This window comes from Emydura macquarii, unplaced genomic scaffold (genome assembly GCF_026122565.2).
Source record: "Emydura macquarii macquarii isolate MOO-44397 ecotype Brisbane River unplaced genomic scaffold, CSIRO-AGI_Emac_v2 contig_3530, whole genome shotgun sequence".
NCBI classification, from domain to species: Eukaryota; Metazoa; Chordata; order Testudines; family Chelidae; genus Emydura; species Emydura macquarii.
This window is the reverse complement of record NW_027133667.1, coordinates 9,651,888-9,677,603: the sequence shown is the minus strand read 5'-3', so window position 1 is coordinate 9,677,603 and position 25,716 is coordinate 9,651,888. Positions and strand designations below refer to the sequence as shown.

General features: G+C 46.7%; 1 protein-coding gene across 13 annotated transcripts in view; it reads right to left on the bottom strand.

Annotated features, from left to right (window-relative positions):
- Positions 1 to 25,716, bottom strand: part of ERC1 (ELKS/RAB6-interacting/CAST family member 1) — a 530,012-nt gene that overhangs the window by 278,244 nt on the left and 226,052 nt on the right. For all 13 annotated transcript variants that reach the window (XM_067536284.1, XM_067536288.1, XM_067536285.1 and 10 more), the window contains one exon: positions 1,006 to 1,199. In XM_067536284.1, the coding sequence (XP_067392385.1) occupies positions 1,006 to 1,199 (194 nt within the window). The remainder of the gene's footprint in view (positions 1 to 1,005; positions 1,200 to 25,716) is intronic.

Sequence of the window (25,716 nt, the reverse complement as noted above, 5' to 3'; positions counted from 1 at the left end):
TGTAGTTTTCCTGACACTGAATGCAATGCAATTCAATCCTGATGGGATAATATAATCAAAACCATTCTAGTATCAAAAAAGATGTTTAACATGCCACATGGCATTTGTGAAAAATACAAATTTCCATTTAGTTGAATCAGGTTAGTTGTTTTTCAAAGTGAATAGCAAAGCAAACACAAAAAATATGTTATTTCAATACTAGAGCTTAAAAAAGCCCCAAAAGGTGCTTGGTACATTGCAAAATGTAAGGTCAGAAAGTAACACATAGTTGTTCCTACTTAACTTCCATCTTGACATTTTGGTGAGGGAGAGAAGAGAATTCATTTAGGAGACAGAAGCTGCTTACATGCCTTCCATGAAATCTATTGCTAGTGATTCTGATCCCAAAGGCCATGACCTAACTCCCCAACCAGAACATGAATAAGATCTAGAAAAATATCCAAGCATCATGGTTCCAATGTAGAGAGACAGAGTAATCACTGAAGAAAAAGTGCTGGAATTAAGTATGGTTTGGACAAAAGCCTATCTGTTCACTCTGCTTCATGTAAGCTAAAGTTCACGCCTGTTTCTATGAGTGCATAGAATTCCACAGCATCTGTCAATGGGACTTGCAGCAACAATTACAATTCCAGGCCCTTTAAGTCTATTTGCCCAGTCTGGGTTAGAGGTCAACTATATTTGAAAGATTTATTAAACTGGCAGCGTAAACTTCATTTATTTCTCTTCCTCAACAGTCACAATGATTTCAGAAACTTTTCCTCCCAGCTCCTTTTCCCTTATAGTTCAGATGCAACAGCACTACTTTCTGAACATCCAATCAGAGAACTGCAGCCAGGAATCTTTAAACTTGTTTAAGAAACTAAGGTCAAGGACCAAAGAAGCAAAACCCAGAGCAGATTTTCCCAAAACAGGCACTGAAGGATAACTGAGAAAAGAAGAAACTGAATCATCAAATTCCACTTCCTTCAGCCCCTCTGCTCCCTTGTACCCATATATCCCACTCACCTTTCTAGTTCTGCTATCTTTTTGTCTTTATCATTCTTCTCATTTTCCATCTCCTTCAGAATTTCCAGAAGACGATCCACTTCAGCTTGAGCCTTACTGGTTTCTTCCTGGTACAGTGCCACCTCCTGCTCCAGCTGCTGGAATCGGTCACTCCACTCTGGGCTGGCCTTGGCCTCCAGCGTAGCTTCATGAGCCTGCAAAGAAATCAGTTCAAGAACGATCTCTCACACATATATAATATATCACAATCATTGCAGAGCACTCTGTACCCAAATAGCTCTAGCTAAATGATCAACTCATCCATTAGAAAGGAAAATGTACGGGGCACCAAGTTCCTGTACGTTATATTGCATCAGTGGGATAGTTAATATAAGGTGAATAATGAAATAGATGGTTTATTAAAAGGATGCTTTAACATTCAATTTGCACCATGCTGGCAGCTCAGAAAGGAAACAATTTCAAAAACTTTTTTTTTTTCCAGGTATGTGCCTATTTAGTTCCATCTTTTCAGCCACCCCAATAGAAGTCTGCAAACAGAAGACTTGTCTGCATCTGACCCATAACACTGCACTGCACCCTCACCAATCTGCTAGCAGCATTAACTGTGCTCTAAAAAAATCAAAATTGAAGCTGATCTCTTAATGAGAAACAAAAATAGTGCAGGGTAATGGGCTAATGATGGGGGGAAAAAATCAAGGAATATAATTAAACTTATTCATAAAAAAGGAATGTGTTTGAGAGTGCATTTAGGACTTGGAGCAATGAAATTAAGTGTAATGGGTGTAAAAGGACTCCTAGAAATCACTTAGAGCACAAAGAAGCACTATAATGAGAAGACTCAGGACAAAGTGACCCTAGCAAACAGCCTACTTCCACTGCTTGGTGTACTGGAATAGTGCGATCAATTAATTTGGAATTAACTCTTGTTCCACTGAAAAGTCACCAGCTTATTAGTGGAGTGAATTTGAATCCAACAGTTCCAAGCATGGTAAAAATACAGAAAAATTGATATACATGCTGGAATTTAAACTAACAAACCAAGGATTAGATTCCAGTTATCCCAGAACAGCTTTTAGAATATCTGGGGGAAGCAAGCAGAGAGGACATAGTCATCTTCATGCTACTTTTCCACTCCTCCTTGTTCTCGGAGGCTGAACTAGCCCCTGATGTAAATAAAAACTTGCTCCAGTGGAAAACAGTTTTCCAAGAGCTGCTCTGATAGTCTAGACTACCATGGCAAATTGTGCTATCAACTCTGCCCTTTCCCCTCCCCACAACACACTTATGATGTGAATTTTCAGCTGATGTTTAAGTTCCCATTGCACCATTGTGGAAAGGGGATTTATAAGGCACCAAAGTTCTGACCCAAAGTGTGGCAAACCTAAATCGGGAGTCCAAGAGCTACTTTTAAATGTAATCAAAGCTATAACTACAGCAGCATATAAACGTCAACATTATAATTTGCTGCCTCCAGAGGAACAATTGTAATACACTAGAAGAACAAAGATAAAAGGTACCATAAGCAATACCTCCTAGCAGAGACCACAGCAAGACAGTAGTGAGTTAAGTCTGTTTTTTCACCACAGACACATCCTGAATTCTTCCCTACTGAATATGGTTGCATTCCCAACCTCTCAAAATGTTTGTTTTAACAAATGCTCCTCCAGATCCTTTAAAGTCATCCAAATATGTAACCAGATAATCAGGAAATGGGGGGGGAGGGGGAGTAAAACTGGGTTGCTAGCCAGATTACAGAGCTCCCTCATCCCAAATAAACTATAACGGCAAATGGAGATCTACTGTCAGGACTCTCCTGATTAATATTCTGTGTTAATAAAAGGGTCTTGACAATGACCCAAGAGACACTACTGAAAGAAGCAGGAAGTAAATTTTCCTTTTTCGAAAATTAGTCAACAAGTCAGTATGTCTGGTTCTTATAGAATTAGAGGCCTGTTTATACTACATTCATTATTGGTAATGACACAACACAGGATGTTTGTATGTAAGACACTCTCAACCACACACAACGAAAATGGCATGTGATCTTGTGGAAACTGGAAACCAGTTTGTGGGTTCTGAATTACTGACTGACTTTGGTCCCTTTTGTGGGTTACATAGACAATGCATCTGGTATGACCATATCTTAAATTCTACTGGATTCAGTTATTATACAAGAGAGAAAGCCAATGCATTTAGATTTTCCACAAACTTGCATAAAGATCTGGAACAGCAGAAATTGGATATAATCCCAATTTAATACTATAGGACACACTTCAACGCATTTTTTACACTGAAGGAGGACATTCAAATACAAACAATACATTCCTGTAATATACACAGAAGCAAAGTGTACAATTAAGGTGTAACCACTAATTTCATCTTCAGTGTACAATGGAACATAGTAATAAAGGCAAAAGGCAGCTCTTCCATTGTGCCTGCGTACCAGAAGTAGCATTGTCTGTTAGTCAGATCTGAAGACTGGGACTAAGATAAAGATTCCATTCTGGACATAGACTTGCTGTAAAAGATGGGAAAAATCATTTAATCTTTCTTTATCTAGGTTTTCCCACTGGTAAAATGGGGATAACATTCACAGTTATAAAGTACTAATATACTTGAAAGAAAGGTCTGATCAAGTATTAAGAAAACAAAGTCATTCTCCTTTTCAAATGTGCAATTCCTAACTTTTTTGTCACAATCTTACTTACATTATCACAGTTGTATGATAGAAACAATATAAATAAGCCTGCAAAAGTTTCATTTATAGACTTATTTTGACACATACAACTTTTTGAAACATTGCTTTTAGACTAAAATCATCCATGTTTCATCTCTGTTGAATGGTGAGCTTTGGAGGGGCAGTGTGAACAAAAGGTCCCTCAGCTATGTAAGGATAACAATAAAAAACCACCGTGTTTTTTCCTAATTCCAAAAATTACCACAAATTTTCCCATACACAGGACCTAAAAATAACTTAAAACTAGCCTGTACATGATCTTCATTGAGGAGCATGTTCACAAGCAAATTTGGAAAAACAAACAACCCTGATCAGATCATAAAAAGTTGAAAGTAACCAAAAATAATGTTTTTGTTCAGGGTGGATGGATCACTGTATATTCTCCCTTCCTGGCCTCATCAATGACTCAATTGACACAAGGTCTACTGCACTCAAGCTGCTCCTGGGACATTTTCCACTAGGGCTTCTGTAAATACCTACATGAAGAAAACAGCAAAATACAGAAAAAAACCCAGTGCTTTAACTTCAGGAACAATCTATATGAGAAAATCATAGGTGTTAAAATGTTGTTTATCCCAAGAATTTATGGTGTTTCCAAAATTTTTGCTCAATGCAATATTTGGGAAATTCTAAGCTCTCATTTTAAAATACATGTCGTCTTCTATTGTAAAGGAAAAGTCAACATAAATAGTTGTGCTGGTGTCCTGTTAACCTAGCTCTGAAGCACACAGTCTTCATCAGGCAAGAAAAGTAGCTGCTGAAACTTATAATTTGAATACACAGAGTTTTACACTGTTTTAATTATATCTGTTTGAAACCTGTGTAGTTAATGCAGTACACCCTTAAGAGGTATACATTTAGGGAAATAAGCTATACTAGTATAAGCATCTTTATATTGATATAACTGTGTCCACACTAGGGTTTGCACTGTTTTAACTATTTTGATTTAAAAAAAAAAACAAAACCAACACACATTCCTAACCACAATAATTAAATTTGTATAGAAACTGTATGCAGGCTTTACTCCTCCTCCATGCTAATCACTTCAAAGATGAAGAATATTCTCTCTTTCCACTCCATCGTCTCAATTAACTAGGACTGAAACGTCAACATTATTAAATACAAGAAATGTCATTATTTGTCTCTCTTTAGACAGTTTTTGCATTTAATTTTAATGAAATAGGAATGATGCAGTGACAATTAAAAAAGAACATCAAAAATACCTTCAGGGCTGTTACAAAGAGTATGTTGATCAATTATTTTCCATGGCCACTGAAACTAGGACAAGTAGTAATCAGTTTAGTCCACAGCAAGGGAGATTGAGATTAGATATTAGGAAAAACATTCTAATATAAGGATAAAGTAGTATGTTAGTTCACCAAGAGAGATTGTAGAATCCCTATAACTGAACGTTTTTAAGAACAGATTAGAACAATAACTGTTAGGAATGGTCCAGATATACTTGATCCTGCCTCAGCACAGGAGCATGGACTAGATAATCTATCAAGGTCCCTTCTAGCCCTACATTTCTATAATACTGTGAAATACAAGAGTTACAATTTTTATTGCCAAGTTAACCTGGCTATGTTGCACAGTCTATGTATTTCTGGTTTACCATCAACTCCTGCTGTTACATTAATTTTTTTTTAAATAAAATACCTCTTCAATGTGGTATATGAATATAGCACAAATTCTCCAAGTATAGGGCATGCCTCCATCCCAATTTTAGTGTAATCCAGGTCCCTGGATTTTGCAAACACTGTTATTTTTGCACTGTTCCAGGTCCAGTAATGGCTATTGAGCTTGAATTTTGAGTGTGCTGTCCAACTGCGTACTGAAGGCGGAGGGGAGGGGACATGCCCCTAAGCACTGGCGTTAGAGGGGCGGGGGCACCAAGCCAACCATTCATGACACGTGGGGGCTGGGTGCATAGGAAGTTTTGAGGGGTGCAGAGCCTCCTGTGCCCCCCGCCCTCTGTGAAGGGCTGGCCTGGAGTGCACTTACCTGCCGCTCTAGCCTCGCAGCCCAGTGCCGGCTCAGATGGGGCAGCCTCACCCCCTGACCTGGGGGGAGTAACAAGGCAAGCCCTTGACGATGTGTGTGTGAGGGGAGGGAGTGCAGGAGTGGAAGCGGGAGCAGCCTCCCCACAGTCTCTTGCGCCCTCTGCCCTCCGCAAGAGGCTGACCCGGGGGGGAAGGGGCATGAGGTTGCCCCATCCGAGCTGGCACCAGGCTGTGGGGATGGAGCGGCAGGTAAGTGCAGGGAGGGCGGGGGAAGACAGGACAGCCCTTCACGATGGGCGGAGGGCAGAGGAGGCTGAGGGGCAGCTGCTCCCACTTCCGCTCCTGCGCCCCCTTCCCCATGCGCCAGGCTGAGCCAGCCCAACCCCGTCCCCAAGGCAAGGGGAGTGAAGCAGCCCCATCCAAGCCGGCACTGGGCTGCAGCGGGAGAGGTGGGCGCTGCACACTGGGTAAGTGTGTGTGTGGGGGGGGCTGGAGCCAAGGCTGGATCTGTGCCACAGGTAAAGCTCCCCCCCCCCCCTCCAGGGCAGCTGAGGGGTGGCGCCGGGACCCCTCCTGCCCTGCGCAAGGGGGGCCCGCAAATGTAGGCTTGGCCCCCGGATGCTGGAGACCCTCCATATGCCACTGGTGCGGTCATGTATTCTTTCGTTCAGATTCTTTGGAGAATATGTTGAAAATGTTACACCTTTTCTGTAACTTCAAAATAGCAAGGCTAGGAGGACCCTTCCTGATCTCTTCTCCCGGCACACTTCCAGAGTATTGGGCTTGTTCTTCAGACTGTACCCTGCTAACTCCTTCAAGCCTTCGTCAGAGTTCTTATAAACTTCTTAATAACGTACATTTGGTGGGCCAAATTACCTGCTGGTATAAATGGATACAGTTCCATTAACTTCAGAATTTTGTCCATTTATACCAGCACAGTATTTGGCCCAATATATTAAATTACTCATTTAGTGACAGCTTCTCAAAGATACAAAGGGAGGATAGTTGCCCGATTTCCACTGAAAGTAATTTGTAATAAATGCGATAGTTAAGGTTCCTGTAGCTAACCATCACATTTAGTGATTTATTTTAAATTTTAAGTGTGCATCCTTAATACTGCTTTAATGTACTTTTTACATTTAATTTAGAAGTACAAGTAGAACCTCAAAATTACAATACCTCAGGAACGGAGATTATTCTGAAATGTTTGTAACTCTTAACAAAATGTAATGGTTGTTCTTTCAAAAGTTTAAAACTGAATGTTGACTTAATACAGCTTTGAAACTTAACTATGAAGAAGAAAAATGCTGCTTTTAATCATCTTATTGTAAATGAAACAAGCACAGAAACAGTCTTCTTATCTTGTCAATCTTTAATTTTAAACTTTATTTTTTAGTACTCTTCTATCCCTTTACTCTTATACATCCTACAGTCAGTATCTTCCCGCTGAGGCTGGGAGAGATCTCTGCAAAGGCGGCACCTGGCACTAAGGAACCTGGCAGCACTACCTGGTTTGCAAGCAGCACCCTGCCCTATTCCTGTTTCTTGCCTTTGGGCTGAGCTGGGCGGGCCTGCCTTGCAATCTTGGTCGTACAAGCCCAAGCCCTCAGCCGCCTCTCCTCAGGGCTCACCCTGCTCTGTGCACTGCCCACTAAGCTCCAGAGGCAGCATGTGGCAGGGAGTGGCTGCCAGCTTGCTGCCAGCGCCCTTCCTTCCCCTGCCTCTTGTACTCCCAGAGGTAGTGGCAGAAACCATGAGCACAGCTGCAGGCACAGCTTGGGCTGCATGATGCAGGCTATTGTCCTTTAAAACTCATCCAGAGTGATGTGCTGGGTGGTGACAGGTGATCTTTTCATCCGGTCCACCACTGCGATGAAGAGCTGCGTCAACTTCCAGAACGACTTCGTCCTGTCGATGTAGTAGACCAGGGCTTGTCTCGCATCCAGCGAGTGCCATCTCTGCTCCTCCTCCGAACCACGTGGTTTGGAAAAAAACACTGGGAGGAAGATATCTTGGTTATAATGAAACTGGGAGACCACCTTGGGCAGGAAGGCTGGGTGGGGTCTCAACTGCACCTTATCCTTATAGAACACATCGTAGGGGGCTCCGAGGTCAAAGCTCTAATCTCGGAGATCCTCCTAGCTGAGGTAATGGCCACCAAGAAGGCTACCTTCCATGAGAGGACGAGCAGAGGGCATGAAACCATGGGCTCAAAGGGGGGCCCCATAAGTCTGGAGAGGACCAGGTTGAGATCTCAGGGAGGCACCGCGTCATGGACCTGCGGATAGAGCCTCTCCACCTCCTTGAGGAGCCTGACCAACATGGGGTGGGAGAACAGGGATCTCCCCTCTAGCGGCTGATGGAAAACCAAGATGGCCACCAGGTGGACCTTCAGGAAGGCCAGCACCAGACCCTGGAATTTAGCTGGAGCAGGTACTCCTGGATCGCCTGGATAGGAGAGAGGCTTGGCGGGATACCCCAGGACTCCGCCCAGCAGGTAAATTGCCTCCACTTGGCCCGATACACGACCTGTGTTGAAGGTTTCCTGCTGCCCAGCAGAATTTGTTGGACCTGCACCGAGCAGGCTCTCTCTCCCTCCATCAGCCACACAGCCTCCAGGCCGTGAGGTGCAGGGAGTCCAGGTCCAGGTGGAGGAGGTGATCATTGTCCTGGGAAAGCAGATTGTGTCATCTCGGGAGCTCCACTGGTGGGGCGATTGACAGGTCCATCAGCATGGAGAACCAATGCTGTCTCGGCCACGCCGGGGTGATCAGTATCATGTCTGCCCTGTCCCTCTTGATTTTCAAGAGGACCTTGGGCAAGAGCGGAATAGGGGGAAATGCGTACATGAGGGTCCTCTTCCACTCGATGAGGAATGCGTCGGATATAGAGCCCGGTTCATGACCCTGGAGCGAGCAAAACCTCGGGTACTTCTTGTTCTGGGACAACGCAAACAGGTCCAGTTGGGGAACACCCCACTTGTAGAAGATGGAAGTCACTACCTCCGGGTGCCACGACCAGTCAAAAAATGACAAAAATGACCTGCTGAGGCGGTCCGCCTCATCATTCCTCACCCCAGGGAGGTGAGAAGCAGACAGGTGAAAGTCGTGCCTCACTGCAAAGTCCCACAGGCAAATGGCTTCCTGGCAGAGGGCTGAGGAGTGCGCCCCTCCCCCCACCTGTTGATATAAAACATGGCTGTGGTATTGTATGTCAGCACTTGCACCACCCTGCCCTTCAGGAACCTGAGGAACACCTTGCATGCCAGTCTGACGGCCCTGAGTTCTTTTACATTGATGTGGAGGTGCCTCTCCCACTCTGACCAGAGCCCCTCGGTGCCCAAGTCGGCACTGATGTGGGCTCCCCACCCTACATCTGAGGCGTTTGAGATCAGGGTGACTGATGGGGCCAGATCCCTGACGGGGACACCCCTCAACACTGCCCCGGGGGTCCTCCACCAATTCAGGGAGGCTAGGACTGACGGGGGAATTGTGACCACCCTGTTCAGGGGGTGTTTGGTTGGCACATACGCCAAGGCTAACCATGCCTGGAGAGGCCCGAGTCTGAGGCGAGCTAGCCGCACTACATATGTGCAGGCCGCCATGTGTCCCAACAGCTGTAGGCAGTGCCTGGCTGTTGTTGTGGGACACTGGTGCAGCTGGGCGATAATTGCAGCCATAGCCTCAAACCGTGGTTGCGGGAGGAAGGCTCTGGCCTGGGACATGTCCAGGGTGGCCCCAATGAACTCTATACGCTGCACCAGGGATAGACTTGATTTCTGCTCGTTTATGAGCAGGCCCAACCTGCTGCAAGTGGCACAGGTGAGGACTACACTGTCCTGTACTATAGGCCTGGAGCTGCCCTTGATTAGCCAGCCATCCAGGTAGGGGAAAATCTGTACCTCCCTGCACCTCAGGTAGGCAGCCACTACCGCCATGCACTTGGTGAATGCCCTGGGGGCGGACGAGAGGCCAAAGGACAGGGCCGTAAATTGGTAGTGGGAACTAGCCACCATAAATGGAAGGAAATGCCTGTGGCTGGGAAGGATAGATACATGGAAGTATGCATCCTGCAGGATGAAGGCGGCATACCAATCTCCTGGATCCAGAGCAGGGATAATGGAGGCTAGGGAGACCATGTGGAACCTGATCCGCTTGATGAATTTGTTTAGGCGGCGCAGGCCTAATATGGGCCTCAGGCCCCCCTTCGCCTTGGGGATGAGAAAGTATCTGGAGTAGAATCCTCTCCTTATTTAGTTCTGTGGAACCGCTTCCACCGACACCAGGTCGAGGAGGGTGATCACCTCCTGCGTGAGAGGGGTCCCTGAAGAGGGACGGGGGAAGGGGGTTGTTTGGGGGGCAGGATGTGAGCTGTAGGGCGGATCCTCGGAGGACTATTCTGAGGATCCAGTGGTCTGATGTAATGTTGGCCCATTCTTCGTAGAAGGGCTTTAGTCTGTCTAGAAAAGGATGGGACGGATCCAGGGAGACGGTAGGGTTGCCACACTCGGGCGCCCCATCAAAACTGTCCTTTTCTATTGCCCGAACCTTTGGGGTCCCTTGCTGGGAGGCTGAGGACGAACTAGGGGGACGGCTACACCGTGCAAACCCCGTTTCTGTCTCTGGCCCTATTAGGCTGAAAGGGCCTAGGCGGTGGTCTAGGTTGTTGCGGTGCCTGGGGCCGTGACTGACGCCTCGAGGCTTGTGGTGTATAGAGGCCCAAGGAATGAAGCGCGGCCCGCGAATCCTTAAGGACATGCAGCTTCTCATCAGTTTTGTCTGAAAACAGGCCTGACACATCAAAGGGGAGGTCCTGGATCGACTGTTGCACTTCTTATGAGAGCCCCGAGAACTGCAGCCACGAACACTGCTGCATGGTGATAGCAGAGGCCATAGCCCTGCTTGCCATGTCTGCAGCATCACTGGCGATTTGGAGTGCTGCCCCGGCCACAGTGATCCCCTCCTCGAGGACCGTGGCGAAGTCCGCTGCCTGCTCCTGGGGCAACGTCTCAGCAAACCGCCTGAGGAAGTTCCAGAGATTAAAGTTATACCTGCCCAGGAGGGCCTGGTGGTTAGAAATCCTGAACTGTAATGCCCCAGTCGAATAAACTTTTCTCCCAAACAAGTCAATTTTTTTGTTTTCCTTGTTTTTGGGAGTGGAACCCTGGTACCCCTGCCTGTCCCTCTGATTGGCCGCATCCACCACCAGGGTTCCCGGGGCCAGGTGTGTAAAAAGGAACTCGAACCCTTCAGCAGGGACATATTTCTTTTCGGCGCCCTTGGATGTAGGGGCAACCGAGGCAGGGGTTTGCCACAGGGCCTTAGCAAGCTTAAGGACCCTGTCATGGACTGGCAGGGCCACCCTTGATGGGCCCTCTGCCCCCAGAACACTGAAAAGGGGATCCTCCTCCTCTGATAGTTCCCTGACCTCCAGGTTCAGTTTAGAGGCCACCCTTTTCAGCAGCTCCTGGTGTGCCTTGAAATCTCTCAGCGGCGCTCTGTGGTCCCTGGAGGCTGCTTCATCTGGGGAGGAGGATGACGACTGTGGGTGCTCAACCCCTGGTGATGGGGTGGTCCCGTGGAGGGTCCCTCCTCTGGGTCCGATTCCTCATCCGAGGAATGGTCCTTACATTCTGTGTCTGGTGCGGGTGGCCGCGACTACACCCCTGAGGATGGGACGGACACTGTCCCCTGTGAACTCCGCAAGGCCCCCAATAGGGCCATTGCCAGGGACCCTGGGGCCAACCTGGGGGTGGCATCAGCACCAGCTGATGAGCCTCCTGGTGGGGTCGGCTGGGTCCTTGAGCATCCTTGCCTTTCCGGGACCTGGAGTCACTGGAGCAGCGGTGCTGAGCCCAGCTCCGGCCCTTGCCACTCCGCGCTGGGGACCGACCCCTTGATGAGTCCAAGGAGGCAGAAGAAGATCACCGCCATCTCCGCGGACGGTGCCGATGCGAGGAGGCGCGCTCCGAGGAGCTCGATGTGAAGGTCCATCGCCTCGGCACCGACAACTTCCGGTGCTGCTTGCCCGAGGGGAACGGTGCCGTCAGGAGCCTCGCGGTGCCGAACCTGATTTTGAAAACCAGGATCTGCGACGTGTTGAGGTGGGCGAGCCCTTCGGTGCTGGGCTCCTCACCGGTGACCGGGTCCCGGTGCTGCCTGGACGAATATCTTGGTACCGGGGACTGGGAGCGTGAGCTGTTACTGTGCCGCGAGGCGGTCCTCGAGCGGCACCACCTTGTCTGAGTTGCCTCCGGCATCAGGAGCAGGACTCGGAGCTGAGAGGGGAGCTTCCACGCTCCACCCTTGGTGATCGTCATGCGGGAGACCCTTCCACCCTTGTGGGGGGTCTCAACCAGGCTTCCGGGGGACCCAGCGCAGGTTTGCCCCGGGACACCAGCCCTCTCTCCCTCGACGGGAGGGGGAAAGGCGGAGGCGTGGGCAAGGACATCAGGGCTCTTGCCGCCTGACAGGCCTCTGGTATCGACGGCACCTGCAGGGCACTCCTCCACCCCCAGGAGTTGGGGGAGGCTCCCTGCTTGGAGATGCAGGCACCAGAGCAAGCTCTACAGGTGCGGCTGGTGCACCTCTGCACTCGACCCCACCCGTATCGGTGGTGCAGGGGAGTGTGCGCGCTCCGTGCCTCTTTTTCTTTGGCATCGGAAATGCCTCCCTGTGTCCATTTATTCTTTTGCGTAGCAACAGTCCGGTTTGGCCAATGTACAAGGCAGAGGGGCATTGCTGGCACATGATGGCATATGTTACATTAGTAGATGTGCAGGTGAATGAGCTCCTTATGGTGTGGCTGATGTGGTTAGGACCTGTGATGATGTCACAAGAGTCGATGTGTGGGCAGAGCTGGCAACAGTGTTTGTTGCAGGGGTATGTTCCTGGGTTAGTGTTCATCTTGTATGGTGTACGGTGGCTGGTGAGTATTTGCTTCAGGTTGGGGGGCTGTCTGTAAGCAAGGCCAAACCAGACTTTCACTATGCAAAAGAAGAAAAAAATAAAATAAAAAATGGTAACATCTATAAACCAGTTGGAGAGCACTTCAATCTCCCAGGACACTCTGTAGCTGACTTGAAAGTTGCTATACTTCTACAAAAAAACTTCAAAAACAGACTTCAGAGAGAAACTGCAGAACTGGAACTCATCTGCAAACTTGACACAATCAAACTGGGTCTAAATAGGGACTTGGCATGGTTATCTCATTACAAGAAGTAATTGTCACTGTTCACACATTCTCACCTCCTAATCAATGGTTGTGAACAGGCCTCAACTACTCTAACTGAATGGACTTTGCTTATACCTAACTTCCCCATTGTTGTTTCTTACCCTTAGATGTATATATACACCTCCTATCTGATTTCTATTCCTTACATCTGACGAAGTGGGTTACAGCCCACAAAAGCTTATGCCTGAAGAAATTAAATTTGATAGTCTTTAAAGTGCTACAGGACGCTCGTTGTTTTTGCTGTATACCGACTAACACGGCTACCCCTCTGGAAATTATCAGACATGTGCCACAAAGGCTGCAGAGGTCAAATGCACTGCGGTTGAGCGCACTGTCAGCTTCAGGAGGCTCTACCCCTTTGACAGTATAGCATACTGTAATGCTGCCGGTGATCCTGTTCAAGAGTGTTAGTGTTCTGTGATTGGTTTACCCCATATACATTATGTATAAGAAACAAGAGCTTGAAAGAAACCTGAAAGGGCTTTCCCCTGAACAGGTGAAAAGCCAAAGCCTCATGAATACCCAGGGTACACAGCCTTCATTTGTCCTTGTCAGTATGTGGCTTTGGGAAGGAAACTACCAGGTATACAGACTGATTCAGGTGGAAATCATACCTTGGAAAGAAACTTTGTATGTGGTCTAAGCTAAACCTTGCCTTTGTATAAAACTGTGAACAGTGGATCAATTACCAATGCATTCAGTTCCCCCACCTTCTTAGCAGAGATCATTGCCACTAAGGAAGCTACTGTCACTGGAAAGTGTAGAAGCAAGCACGATGCTGAAGGTGCAAAAGGCAGATCCATAAAATCAGACAAAACTAAATTAAAATCCCAAGATGGTGCTAGTTCCTTGACAGACAGAAACAATCTATATTGATCTGGGGCTGTGACCTATCCTGGAGCAGAACCACAGACACTTTGTTTTGTTGGGTCGCAAAAAGATTCACTGATGGAACATTCCCTGTCAGAACATCGAAACTAGAAAGCCTGTGAATGGTCCCTCAATACAGCCAAAATTAAAGGATTTGATCAGATGATCCGCCGAGCCATTTTGAACTCTAGCGACTCAGCTCCATATGCAGAAATGCCATATAGTATTGACATCCTCCTGGCACATCTGTCTAACCTGGTGCCCCCGTCTGTTCACACAAAACACTGCTGTAGTATTGTTGGTAAACCCCTGAGCAGCCTTGCCCTGAATGTGAGGCACAAACTGCTGACATGCAAAGAATGCTGCACACAACTTGAGGACACTGATGTGTAATCTGGTCTTGCATGCAGTTCACAAACCCAGAGCCTGAAGATGGCCCAGATGTGCTCCTCACCACAGGGATAAATGTCTGCTACCAAAGTCAAGGAAGGGAGTGCTAAAGAGAAGGGGACTCCACTGCACGTGTTGTATTGCCTTATCCATCATCTCAGAGATGACCCTTATGGATGCATACTGCTTTGTCCAAACAGTGATTCTGAGGATAACAGACTGACTAGAGCCATGCTTGCAAGCACTAAGATACAGCCTGTCATAAAGGATCACATATGTACATGCTGCATGTGACCTAATGGCCTGAGGTAATTCCTCAGTGCTTGGGTGGATGATCCCTGAGAGATGCACAGAGGCCCTGTAGAGTCTGAAATCTGGAAAGAGGCAAAAATGTTCTGGTAGAGATCAAATCCAGAACCACCCCTCTGAACTCCATCCTTTGTAGAGGCGATAACTGATTATTTTTTTGTTTTTTGTTTAATTTCAGGTCCAGAACATTGGACAGAGTTTGATGGCCTGTACCTGGTGACTGGAGCGACCGTGAACCAACCCAGTAATCCCAGTAAGAATACACATCGACGTCTCTTTGGTATATGCAGGCCACTGTCTCCACCACCAATGCACTTGGTAAAGATCTTTGGTGCCAGTCACAGACCGAAGGGCAGAATGGTAATAACTGTCTCCTACCACAAACCTCAGAGACTTCCTGGGGCCAGGATGGATCATCACATGGAAGCACGCATCCTGTAACTCGAAGGTAGGATATCAGTCTTCCAAGTATAGGAAAGGTATAATCATAGCCAGGGATACCATTTTATCTTCTTGATGCATTTGGTCAGATTCTGAAGGACTACAATGGGTCTTAGACCTTCTCCGGTCTTGGGTATTAAAAAATATCAAGAATAAATCCCCCTACGCAGTGGAGAAGGAAGCCTCTTCTGTGGGGGTCTATTTTTTGCCTTAGTACAGACTCATGACAGGGGTCTCTGAAGAGGGACGGGGTAAAGGGTGGGAAGAGGGTGACACCATGACAATGCATAGTATATCCTGATTCCACTGTGCTTAGCACCCAAAGGAAATGGGGTAACCTGTCCTGGAAAGGTATGGAAGGCCTGTGAGACCCAGGTCTGGTAATATGCTGTCCTCAACATACTGTCAAACCAACTGCTTCATGGCCCGGAGATGTCTGAATGAAGAGACTGAGGAAGTAGAGGGAATTACGACCTTAACCTTCTCTTAGGCTGGGCAGCCTGATAGTAGGGCTAATGCTGCTATCTAGGCTGGTACTGAGGATAATATTTTGTTCTCTTCATAGCTGAAACAGAGGCCGAAAATTTCAAAACCATGGTGAAGTCCTTCAGTGTGTGCAATGCCTGATCTGTTTTAGATGAGAACAAGCACATCCCTTGTAGGGAAGCTCCTCAATTGTCTGTTGCACATCTACTGGGATCCTCAAGGACTGCAGCCAGGAGGATTGACACATAGTCTCTGCCACTGCCACAGGTTGGCTGCAGAATCCACTCTGTCTAAGGATGCCTACAGAACTGATCAAGAAATGAGGCAGCCCTCAGCAACAAGTGACTGAAATTGTTCTTTGGAACCTTCTGGCAGATAATTTGCGAAGTGATAGATCACGTCCCATTTAGAAGAGTCATACCTTGCCAGCAGTGCCTGGTGATTACAGCAAGTTTACAGTTCTGGGTTGCCAAAATAAATTCTTCTACTGAAAAGGTTCTTTCTTGGCATCTTCTTCTTCAGGGGTAGCCTTAGTCTGGTCCTAATGACTTCTCTCACTAACCGTGGCCACAAAGAGAGACCGATGTAGGATGTAGGTAAAATTGCTCAACCCCCCCTGGTATTTATGTTCTATTCATTTGGTCACAGGTGGAATGGAGGAAGGGGTCTGGCACAGTATTTTGCCAGGCTGCATAATGACCTCATTTATAGGCAGTGTGACAGAAAATATGCATCAGTTTGTGTGTATTCTGCTCCACTTGAACTCCCAGAGAACTGCCATTCTCCCAAGTTGTTTCTGGTATGCCTTAAAGTCATCTGGTACTTGGGAGGGTGCCACCTGTATCAGGGCCTCATCAGCTGATGAGGAGGATGTGTAAAAACTGGTCCTGAGGTACTGGGGCAGACTGAGGTTCTGGAGCAGGTTGAGGCAAGTCCTGTACTTGAGTCTCCAAAGGCTGACTGGTACTAACTGTCATAGATCCCTTAATAACAGCAGAAGAAGGCCCCCCCCAGGGGATCTACCCATGCTAGATATTGGCAATGTGGATCTGGATGCTGGGGGCATCCCCCAGGGCATCCAATAGGGCCAGTGAGGGGGCTGGTGTGGTACCAGGCCTCAGGCATGTCTAACCAAGCATTCCAATTACTGGCAGGGCTCAGACCTATGCTGGTGAGCATGGGAAATGGACCGAGAAGCTCTGTACTCTCGGGTATCATGAGACCAGAGACCCACCTTGGAGTCTGACAAAGAATTGGAGTATTACAAGAGTCAGAGTGGTGCAGTACCGGGAGGGGTCCTCAATGACTTTGATCTAGATCAATGCCATGAATGCAGTACTGAAGGAAGCATGGACAGCTTCCTAACTGCTAGCTAATAATATGCAGCATCAAGGAGCTGGCACTTACAAAGAGGAAGTCGAAGGAGCTGAAGTTGATAGCCCTTCCCTGTGGCTAACGATCTCAGCACCTATAGTGATGCTGGACAAGAGTCTTCTCCCTGCGGCAAGGGGATGGCGGTACCAATAAGCGTAACTAACCCCTGGCGGCAGCATAAGTCTCCGGCATCATCAGTACTAACTTGGGCAGCTGTCCAGCCAGGATCAGGGAGGTTTGATTTGTCACAACCGAAGTAGCAGCCAGTTTCAATGGCCCCTGGGAAGGCATCAGAGTCGAGGGCTCAGATCTATCCATGTGAGACAGTACCAGTGAGCCGAAAAATGTACTCTCGTCGGTACCATAATAACCTTCTGTGGAAGAATTCTGCCCCCCTGAACTTTGAGAGCCCAATGCTAACTTCTGCTTATGTTTCCTAAGGCTGGGTCAGCTCTCAAGTCTTGGGCCTCAAAGACAACACATGACAGAGATCACCTATAGTCTCTTTTTGCAGGAATGGCTGGAAGAGCACTCCAAACAACTTCCCTTGGATGACCAAGAACATTCTGATGCCAGTCTAAGAGCAGCCTCTATCAGTATGTATCAGAGGCACTCTTCCCTCAGCTTCTTTGTCCTGGTCTGAATGCTATAACAAATAAAACACCTGTCTCTAATGTGGTCCTCACTCAAGCACTTGAGACAGCACAAATGAGGGTCACTGACTAGCACAGGCCTTCTGCAACCCAAGCAAGGTTTGAAACTTACTGGGGAACCCTATGCCATGGTCCACAACAGGAGGGGCCAGGAGGCCCATCTGACTAAAGAAATCGACTAACTAGATTTGAAATAAAATAAGAAATAAAGAAAAAAAAATGAAAAAATGTTAAGCATTAAGCAACGAAAAATAATACAACTCTAGAAACAGAGTACGGAGAAGATTTTTCTTCACAGAGAACACAAAGTGCTCTGACCACTGACAGTCAGAAGGAACTGAAAAAAAGAGTAGGGTAGCGCCACCCTTCACATTCTTGCTTTGGAGCACAAGAAGTTTGGCTGTGGGCAAGGCGACGCCTATGAGTACCACTAGGGAAAACTCTGGCACCAGTGCACAGGATGCGCATACACCTACAGTGGAACAGACATATGCAAGCACTTGAAGAAAGCACCTAAAAATTTTAGTCAGGCATAGATGATATAAGCATTATCACTGGTTTTGTAAAGTGATGCAGTTTGGTGGGAAAAATGTTCTTTTAATATCGTGTGCGCGTGTCAGTAATTTCCTAAGTTTATAAAAAAGCCAACTGAAAAAAACAGAAATTCTATCATGGGGCATTATATTGACACCTCCATAGTAGAAGGTTTCTAACTATCACAGGAGTAAGGTTCTGGAACAGCCTTCCAATAGGAAATGTGGGGGCAAACAACCTAATTAATTTTAAGAAAGAGCTGCACAAAGTTGTGAGTGATATACATGACAGGGTTGCTTCTGATGGTGGGGAACAGGACTCGCAAGCCGGTCCCTTCTGGTTTGTTTTTTTATATTTCTAATATCTCATGCTTCAGGGTTTTAGCCAGTCACCTGCAGGGATCAGGAAGGGACCGTTTTCCCCCCAAATGTAATTTTGTGTCTCCTTCTGTCACAGCTGGAGATGGGACATTGGACAGGATGGGATGGTGCTTGGAGGTGGCACTGTCGGGTTCCACTGCTGATGGCAGAGGATGAGGGAGAGTTCCACTGCTGATGACAGAGGATGCAGGACAGATAAAGCACAACAACCAGTATGATTGCAAGCAGAATCATTTATTCCCTCTTGCCTCCCAGCTTATATACCTTTTTATCATCTTTGCATACAATGGTCACACAATTGCTGATTGGCTATTATATAATTTCACCTACTTCACACGGGAACAGCTTACATATTACTGGTAGCTTCTTAGCTCACACAACTATCTTGTTTACGACCTTGAATACTTTCTACTATCTAGTGGATGGCGGCCAAGTCCCGGGAACTCGCCGCCAGTGAGGCGCCTGAGTGAAAGTGGCCACCTTCCAGCTCCCTGTAGGCAGCCTCACTTGACCCGGTGTCCAGCACCAGGCCTGCTGTAAGTGTCCACTTAGGTAGCCATCAGGTCAGGGTACAAATAATACACTCCCACATGGCACCAAGCATTCTCCTTCTCAGGTGCTTAGCTGATTTTTGCTCACATACTCAGCATCTAACGCAGAGGTTTTCAACCGGGGGGGATCAGGTGGCTGCAGCCCGCCTTCTGGCTGCACACCGGACCAGGCAGAAGGCAGGCAATTGCCTACTGGGGGGACCCCAGGTGCTGGCCTGCAGTGGGGGGACCGGGTCATGACACACAGCTGGGAGCCTCCTGCGCTCCCATCCCCGCTGTGCATCGTGAAGGGCTAGCCAGGTGCTCCCCCCCGCCCACTTGCTGGGGCGTGAGGCTGCCCTGTCCGAGCTGGTGCTGGACTGCGGGGCTGGAGCAGGAGAGCCAGGCGCTGTGTGGCAGATAAATGCAGAGGGCGGGTGGGCAGATAAGTGTGGGAGTGGGATGTGGCAGAGCCCGGCAGGTAAGTGCGGGGGCAGGGTACAGCGGAGCCCAGCCAGAGCCAGGGGGTAATGGAGCCTGGCAGGTAAGTGCGGGGCCGGGTGGTGGCAGAGCCTGGCCATAGCCAGGCACCATGCGGCAGGTAAGTGCAAGGGGCTTGGTGGGTAAGTGCAGGGGAGGGGCTGCGGAGCCCAGCCAGAGCCGGCTCTGCTGCCCTGTATAGGAGGAGGTAAGTGACATGTTCCCCCCTCCCAGCAGGTACAGGCCCTCCCCCCGGCAGCTGGAGGGTGGCACCGTCTTGTGGTAGCTGAGAACCCCTCCTGCCCTGTACAGGGAAGGGGAGGGGAGTGAAGCCTGGGGAGGGAATGTCCAAATGCAGGCTTGGCCCCTAGGTGCCGGAGACCCAGGGTATGCCACTAGAGTTGGGCGAGGGGCCCACACAGTGTACTTTGCCCTAGGCCCCACACCTCCCTAGGGATGGACCTGCGGAAGAAGACAGAAGTGCAAAAGTAAAAAAAATCAAATAGAAAACGGTCCTGAATGTATATTTTAGGCCATTATTCCTTTTATTGCAACCGTGGTAACATCAGGTAGAGTGAAAACCATGAAGGGGTGCGTCAGGTGAAAATTTGAAAGTAGAAAACCCCTGATCTAATGGATAGCCACATATGGGGTTAAGAAGGAATTTTTCCCACAGGTCAGATTGGTCATGACTTTGGGGTTTTTTCACCAACCTCAGCAGTATGTGGTGCAGGCCACTTGCTGGGAACTTCTGCGTATATCTGCTTTAATCAATTCCCTGAACTGGTGCACCTTGTGGCTTGTGTACGTAGTTGAAACACTGCAGCTGCACCGCTGTAGCACTTCAGTATAGACACTACCTACGCCAACCAGTGCAGGTAATCCACTTCCCTGAGAGGTGGTAGCTAGATCAACAGAATAATTCTTCTGTTGACCTAGCACTGTCTACACTAGAAATTACTTTGGCTTAGCTACAATGCTGAGGGGTATGGATTTTTCACACCCCTGAGTGACATAGCTGGATCAAACTACCGTATTTCCCCATGTATAAGACGCACCTTAATTTGGGGTCCGAAATTTGAAAAAAAATGTATTACATAAAGTTATTGAACTCAAGTTTTATTCATCATAAATGCAAGTAAAAAAATCTACAACCACTGTATAAGACGCACCCAGTTTTTAGACCCCAAATTTTTCGAAAAAGGGTGCGTCTTATACATGGGGAAATACAGTAATCTTTTAGTGCAGACCAGGCCTCAATTCCTCCTATTCTCTATCTGTGACGGTTTCCTGTAGGCTGTAATACTTTAGTCTAATTTCAGTTGTTGGATTTAGTGTGCAGATGCTGGGTGGTGGTGGTGGCCTGTGATATATAGGAGATCAGACAAGATGATTTGGTGGTCAAGTCTGGCCTTAAACTCTATGACTATTAGCAAGGCTGGAAAGTTTAGATCCACTATGCAGACCTCGGCCACTTGAGCTAACTAATAGCTGTAGAAGCTTGTCATCCTCTATGTGGACCAATTTCAGAGGTGGGTGATTGACAGACTTTGCAAGTGAATTTCACAGATATTTGCTGACAGCAGAGGATTGATGAGACTCAGGAATCTTGAATTCCATTACAAACTCTGGAGAGAAATGGGCTCCACATGGCACAGATTCTTTTCTAGTCCCTGAAGCATGACTCTGTCTGTACCATCACCTTGAACCTGATGTTTTTCCAGTCCTATGTCTCTTCCCCACCCAACTCCTCCTTCCAGTTCCATACTCTTAATCCAGCCACTTCCAGTCTCTACTCCTCAGGTTCTTCATCCAAATTCCAGTGTTTCTGCCCAGTCAATCCTAATCTCACCCAAATATACTCCCCCATCGAAGCCTCCCCCCAGTCCTAATCACTTTGCCAGCCCCCAATCCCAGATCCTTGTCTCCAAGGCTCCTTCACAGTCAGTCCCAATCTCCCCATCCTCAGCTCCTCATCCAATCTCCCGTCCTGTCTCTCTGTTCAGCCAGCCACAGTTCTCCTTGCCCTACCAGGCACTGTCTCTGCCCCCCACAACTCACAGTAAAAGTTTCCCTGTCTCTTGCCCCTGCCAACTTCCCAACCCAGTTTCTGCCCTGCACCCTGGCACTTTATCCTAATCTACTTCCCCCAACACAAACACACAGGTCTAACTTTTGTCCCCTCTGCATCCAAATCAGTCAGTTGCCTGATCCCAGAAGGGTGGTCATTGGGAAAGACAGACTCTCTGCTTTCAATTCAGAAGCCCAGATGCAGACCAGAATACAGCAGCCCAAAGCTCCAATTGCAAGGAAAGTCCTGATCAGCCCCAGGCTGGAATTTTGCTCAGTGTGAACTGAATCTTAGGGGAATTTATCTGCTAAGATCCAAGAAGTTTCTACTGAGCACATGCAAACTGATTTTTCAAAACTTATAACTAGACCAAATTTGAGTGGAATCACACAGGGCTGGCAAGGCAGATTCTTGACATAAAAGCCACCCCTCTGCCATATTTCAAGTCCCTGCTCCAAAAGTATAGGACCATCTGAGGTTTTAAAAGAAAAGGTTGCCAGAATTTTTTAACCTGGCAAGAACAATGTATTTGTTCACATCTTCATTCTGGGAAATGTTGAACGGTTCTGGCTGAAACTGTTCAAAAACAATTTCAGTTGTATTATATACTACCTTTGGGAAAGAAATGTTACCTCTTATGAAACAACTTCATCCTTCACATTTTATATTCACTATCTTATATATAAGATACCTGGCAGCACCATATTAGGCAACAGAGACCTCAAGAAGGAAGTGATGTGAAGGACAGGAAAGGCACCACCACATTTACTAAATTCAACAATGTATGTAAATCAAAGATATACAGCATCAGAACAAAAGCAACAATTTTCAATTCAAACATAATCTTGGTATTAACATATAGCTGCAAAAGCTGGAGATGTACCGAAATGTTAGACAACTAGATGCCTTCAAAAATAAGTGGCTATGAAAGATTCTGGGCACTGATTAGAGAGACTTTATCACCAAAAAAAAAAAAAAAGATATGAAAAATCACCATCCAGCAGCTTGTTTCCATCAGAATCAGAAGGAAGCATTGGACATATATGGGGTATGCACTTTGGATGCCAACACAGACTCCCAAATGAAGCTGTCAAGTAGAAACAAACTGGTGTGAGGAAATGAGGGTACCTAAGAGAAACCTTAAGAAGAACCCCTAATGTGGAGGGCAGAATAGTTCATCTCAGCACCACAGAGTAAATGGAAGCAGCAGCAATGACAAAGAGAAATGGAAGAGATTGTTTTCCTCCCTGCATGCCGATACTGGCACAGGAAAGATTAAAAAAATTACGTATCTTTTGGGAAATATTTTATTATGAATTTCCTGATCTTTGCACAAGGAACAGATCAGAATATTTCATTAATGTTTATTATGTGCATATAAAATACATTTTTAAAATGTATTGAATGAGTGTTTTTGTGCTTCAAGTATCTTAACAATTGTTCTTATCTCCATTGTTCTCCACAGAATCCCCCCTCACCTCTTTCCCTAAGTTTGTACACGTGAGAATAACCTCCTTTTCCCAGATTTACTACTTGTTTCTACTATCCAATGAATTGTTAATGGGGAGGATGATGGAAAAATTGCCTAATAAAAACACCAAGGAAAAAATGATTAGTTAGCTGTACAGTAACAATTGTTCAAGAATTGTTGTGCACATATACAAATGCCCAATGCACTTGAGTCAGACACATCTGCCAACATGCATGGAAGTGGCGCATGTGTTCATGCTCTTCTCATACTCTTAGACAAAGGAATAAAAGGGATGTTGCCTCCCTCTCGGTACCTTTGCATCAGCATTTGTAATGTCGGAAGTAGTGGGGTAAATGGGAGGGTCATGGAACATATATATGCACCACACATCTTCAAGAGCAATAGTTACTGTACAGGTTAGTAACTGTTTTTAATCCTTCCATTTTCCAGCATTGGGAATTAAGAGGATGAGAGAAAATACAAAACCCCTCTAATGGGCAGATGCAGTGCAGAAACGGAAGCCAGTTGGACTCATGGAACTAACTGAAAGGCCTGACAATTTCAGGCGCAACAGAAAATCCAGCACATATGTAATTTCTTTGTGAAGGAGTGGTAAATGCAGAGATTGTGCCCAAATAAAAAAAATCTCTTCCACTATGTTGCATATGTGGCTCTAGTGGGTTCTTTTCTGCTGTTCATCAACATGGCCTGAACTTCTTGAAAGCATGATTTCTCCTGAAAATTCAACCAGAAATCATACATGCTGTGAGATGGAGAAATTGCAGATTGGGATGCAGAGATTTATCTTGCTTTTGAGACAGGAGATCTTTGACTAGATAAAGTCACCAGTGATTGCATAGAAAGCTGATGTAGATCCATGCACTAATATTGGTTGGCCATGTTAGTGCCACAACGTTTATGTTGCTTTCTCTTCTCAGTATCCTGAGTACCATCAGAATAAGAGGAATTGGAGAAAATGTGTACAGAAGATGACTAGGCCAAGGGAGAAGGAAGGCATCTGTGATAGAGCCCAGGTTGCGACCAGCCCTGGAGCAAAATCTCATGTACTTGTTCAGGTTGGTCATGAACAAGTCTATTACTGGGTAGCTCCAGCGGTTGAAATTTGCAGAAGAATGTCTTTTCTAATTGATTACTCGTGTTGGTCTAAGAAAACTCTGCTGAGGGAATCCGCAATCATGTTTCTCACTCCTGGAAGGTGGAACGCCTTCAGGGAGCCACTGTTTCTTATACATAGATTCCATGAGAGGACAACTTTCAGGAATATCTGAGACAATCTTGCATGGCCCTGCTTGTTCAGATAAAACATGGCAGTGGTGTTGTCCATAAGAACTTATATTACCTGGTTCTTGATAGTGGACAATCATTTTGCAGGCCTGACGAATAGCTCACAGTTCTAAACACATTTATGTGGAACAAAACTTTCTGCGGTAACCAAAGAACTTGAGCTTGAAGTTTACAAAGATGGGCCTCCCAACCTTTGGTAAATGCATCCATTACCAGAGTTATAGTTGGTCCCGGGACAGAAACGTAACATCTTTGCACTCATTAAGTACATCCAACTATCAGTCCACAGACTGCAGCAATCACAAAATCTTCTGTGCAGAGGGTGCCTTGAAGGATGATATATTGAACAGGGCCAAGTCTGCAGACAGCAAATGTGAAGCATGCAGAGTCACATAAGTACACAAGGTCACATGGCCCAGGAGCTGTAAGCAGGAACACACTGATGTTACTGGATTGGACTTGAGGCTCTCTGAAAGAAAGGCTATAGACTGAAACCTTTCCCTTGGAAGGTAAGCCAGGGCCTCGAGGTCTGCTCCTATTAAGGTTATGTGCTGGGTTGGTCGCAGCTGTGATTCGTCTAAATTTAGTTCAGGCCCAGATAAGAGAACAACTGTCTCTATTGGAAAGGATTCTGCTTTGGACGTGGGCACTTGATGCTCCATGAACTAGCCAATTGTCCAACTAAGGAAATATTTGAATACTTAAATGGCAGAGATGGGTTTCTACAACTGCCATGCTCTTGGTGAAAACCTTTAAGGCTGATGACAGCTCAAAACGAAGTAGTGGCTACTGATAATTGTTGTCCACTATGAATCTAAGACACTCCCTATGGTCAGGATGTATCACAGAGAAGTATTCATCCTGCAAATCGAGAGCAGCATACTAATCTCCAATTTCCAGGGAAAGGACAACAGAAGCGAGGGTGTCACAGCCGGAACATGGACGATCTGGAGTCAGATACCAGGGGGTCAGAGTCTGAGACAGGCCAGAGGGCAAACCAGGCGTCAGAAGGCAGACAGGCTCAGGTGACAAGGAGATCAGCAGCAAGCTATAGGAGCAGGTTTTGAAGAAGAAGCAGTCCTGAGTAGGTAGAACTGAGCTGCATGGACTGCTTCCTGTTCCCGTGCTTAAGTTAAATAGAGGCTGGGGACCAATCAGGACCTCCAGGGTTCCATCAATCAGATCCCAGGACTGGAGTTCTCAGTTAGAGTTCAGCTGCTATTTCTACCAGCTGTTAGCTGGTCAGTGGGTGGCAGGTTGGGACCCCCTAACTCTTAAGAGCCCTGTGGACCTGGGTTCAAGATGTGGTCCCTAACAGGGGTGACCATCCTGAATATTTCGCTGAACTGGGAACAGAAGCGTTTCCCCCTGTGTTGGTAAGGAACATCTTCTATCACTCCCAATTCCCAAAGAGACAGTACTTCTTGTAGTAATAGAGTCTTGT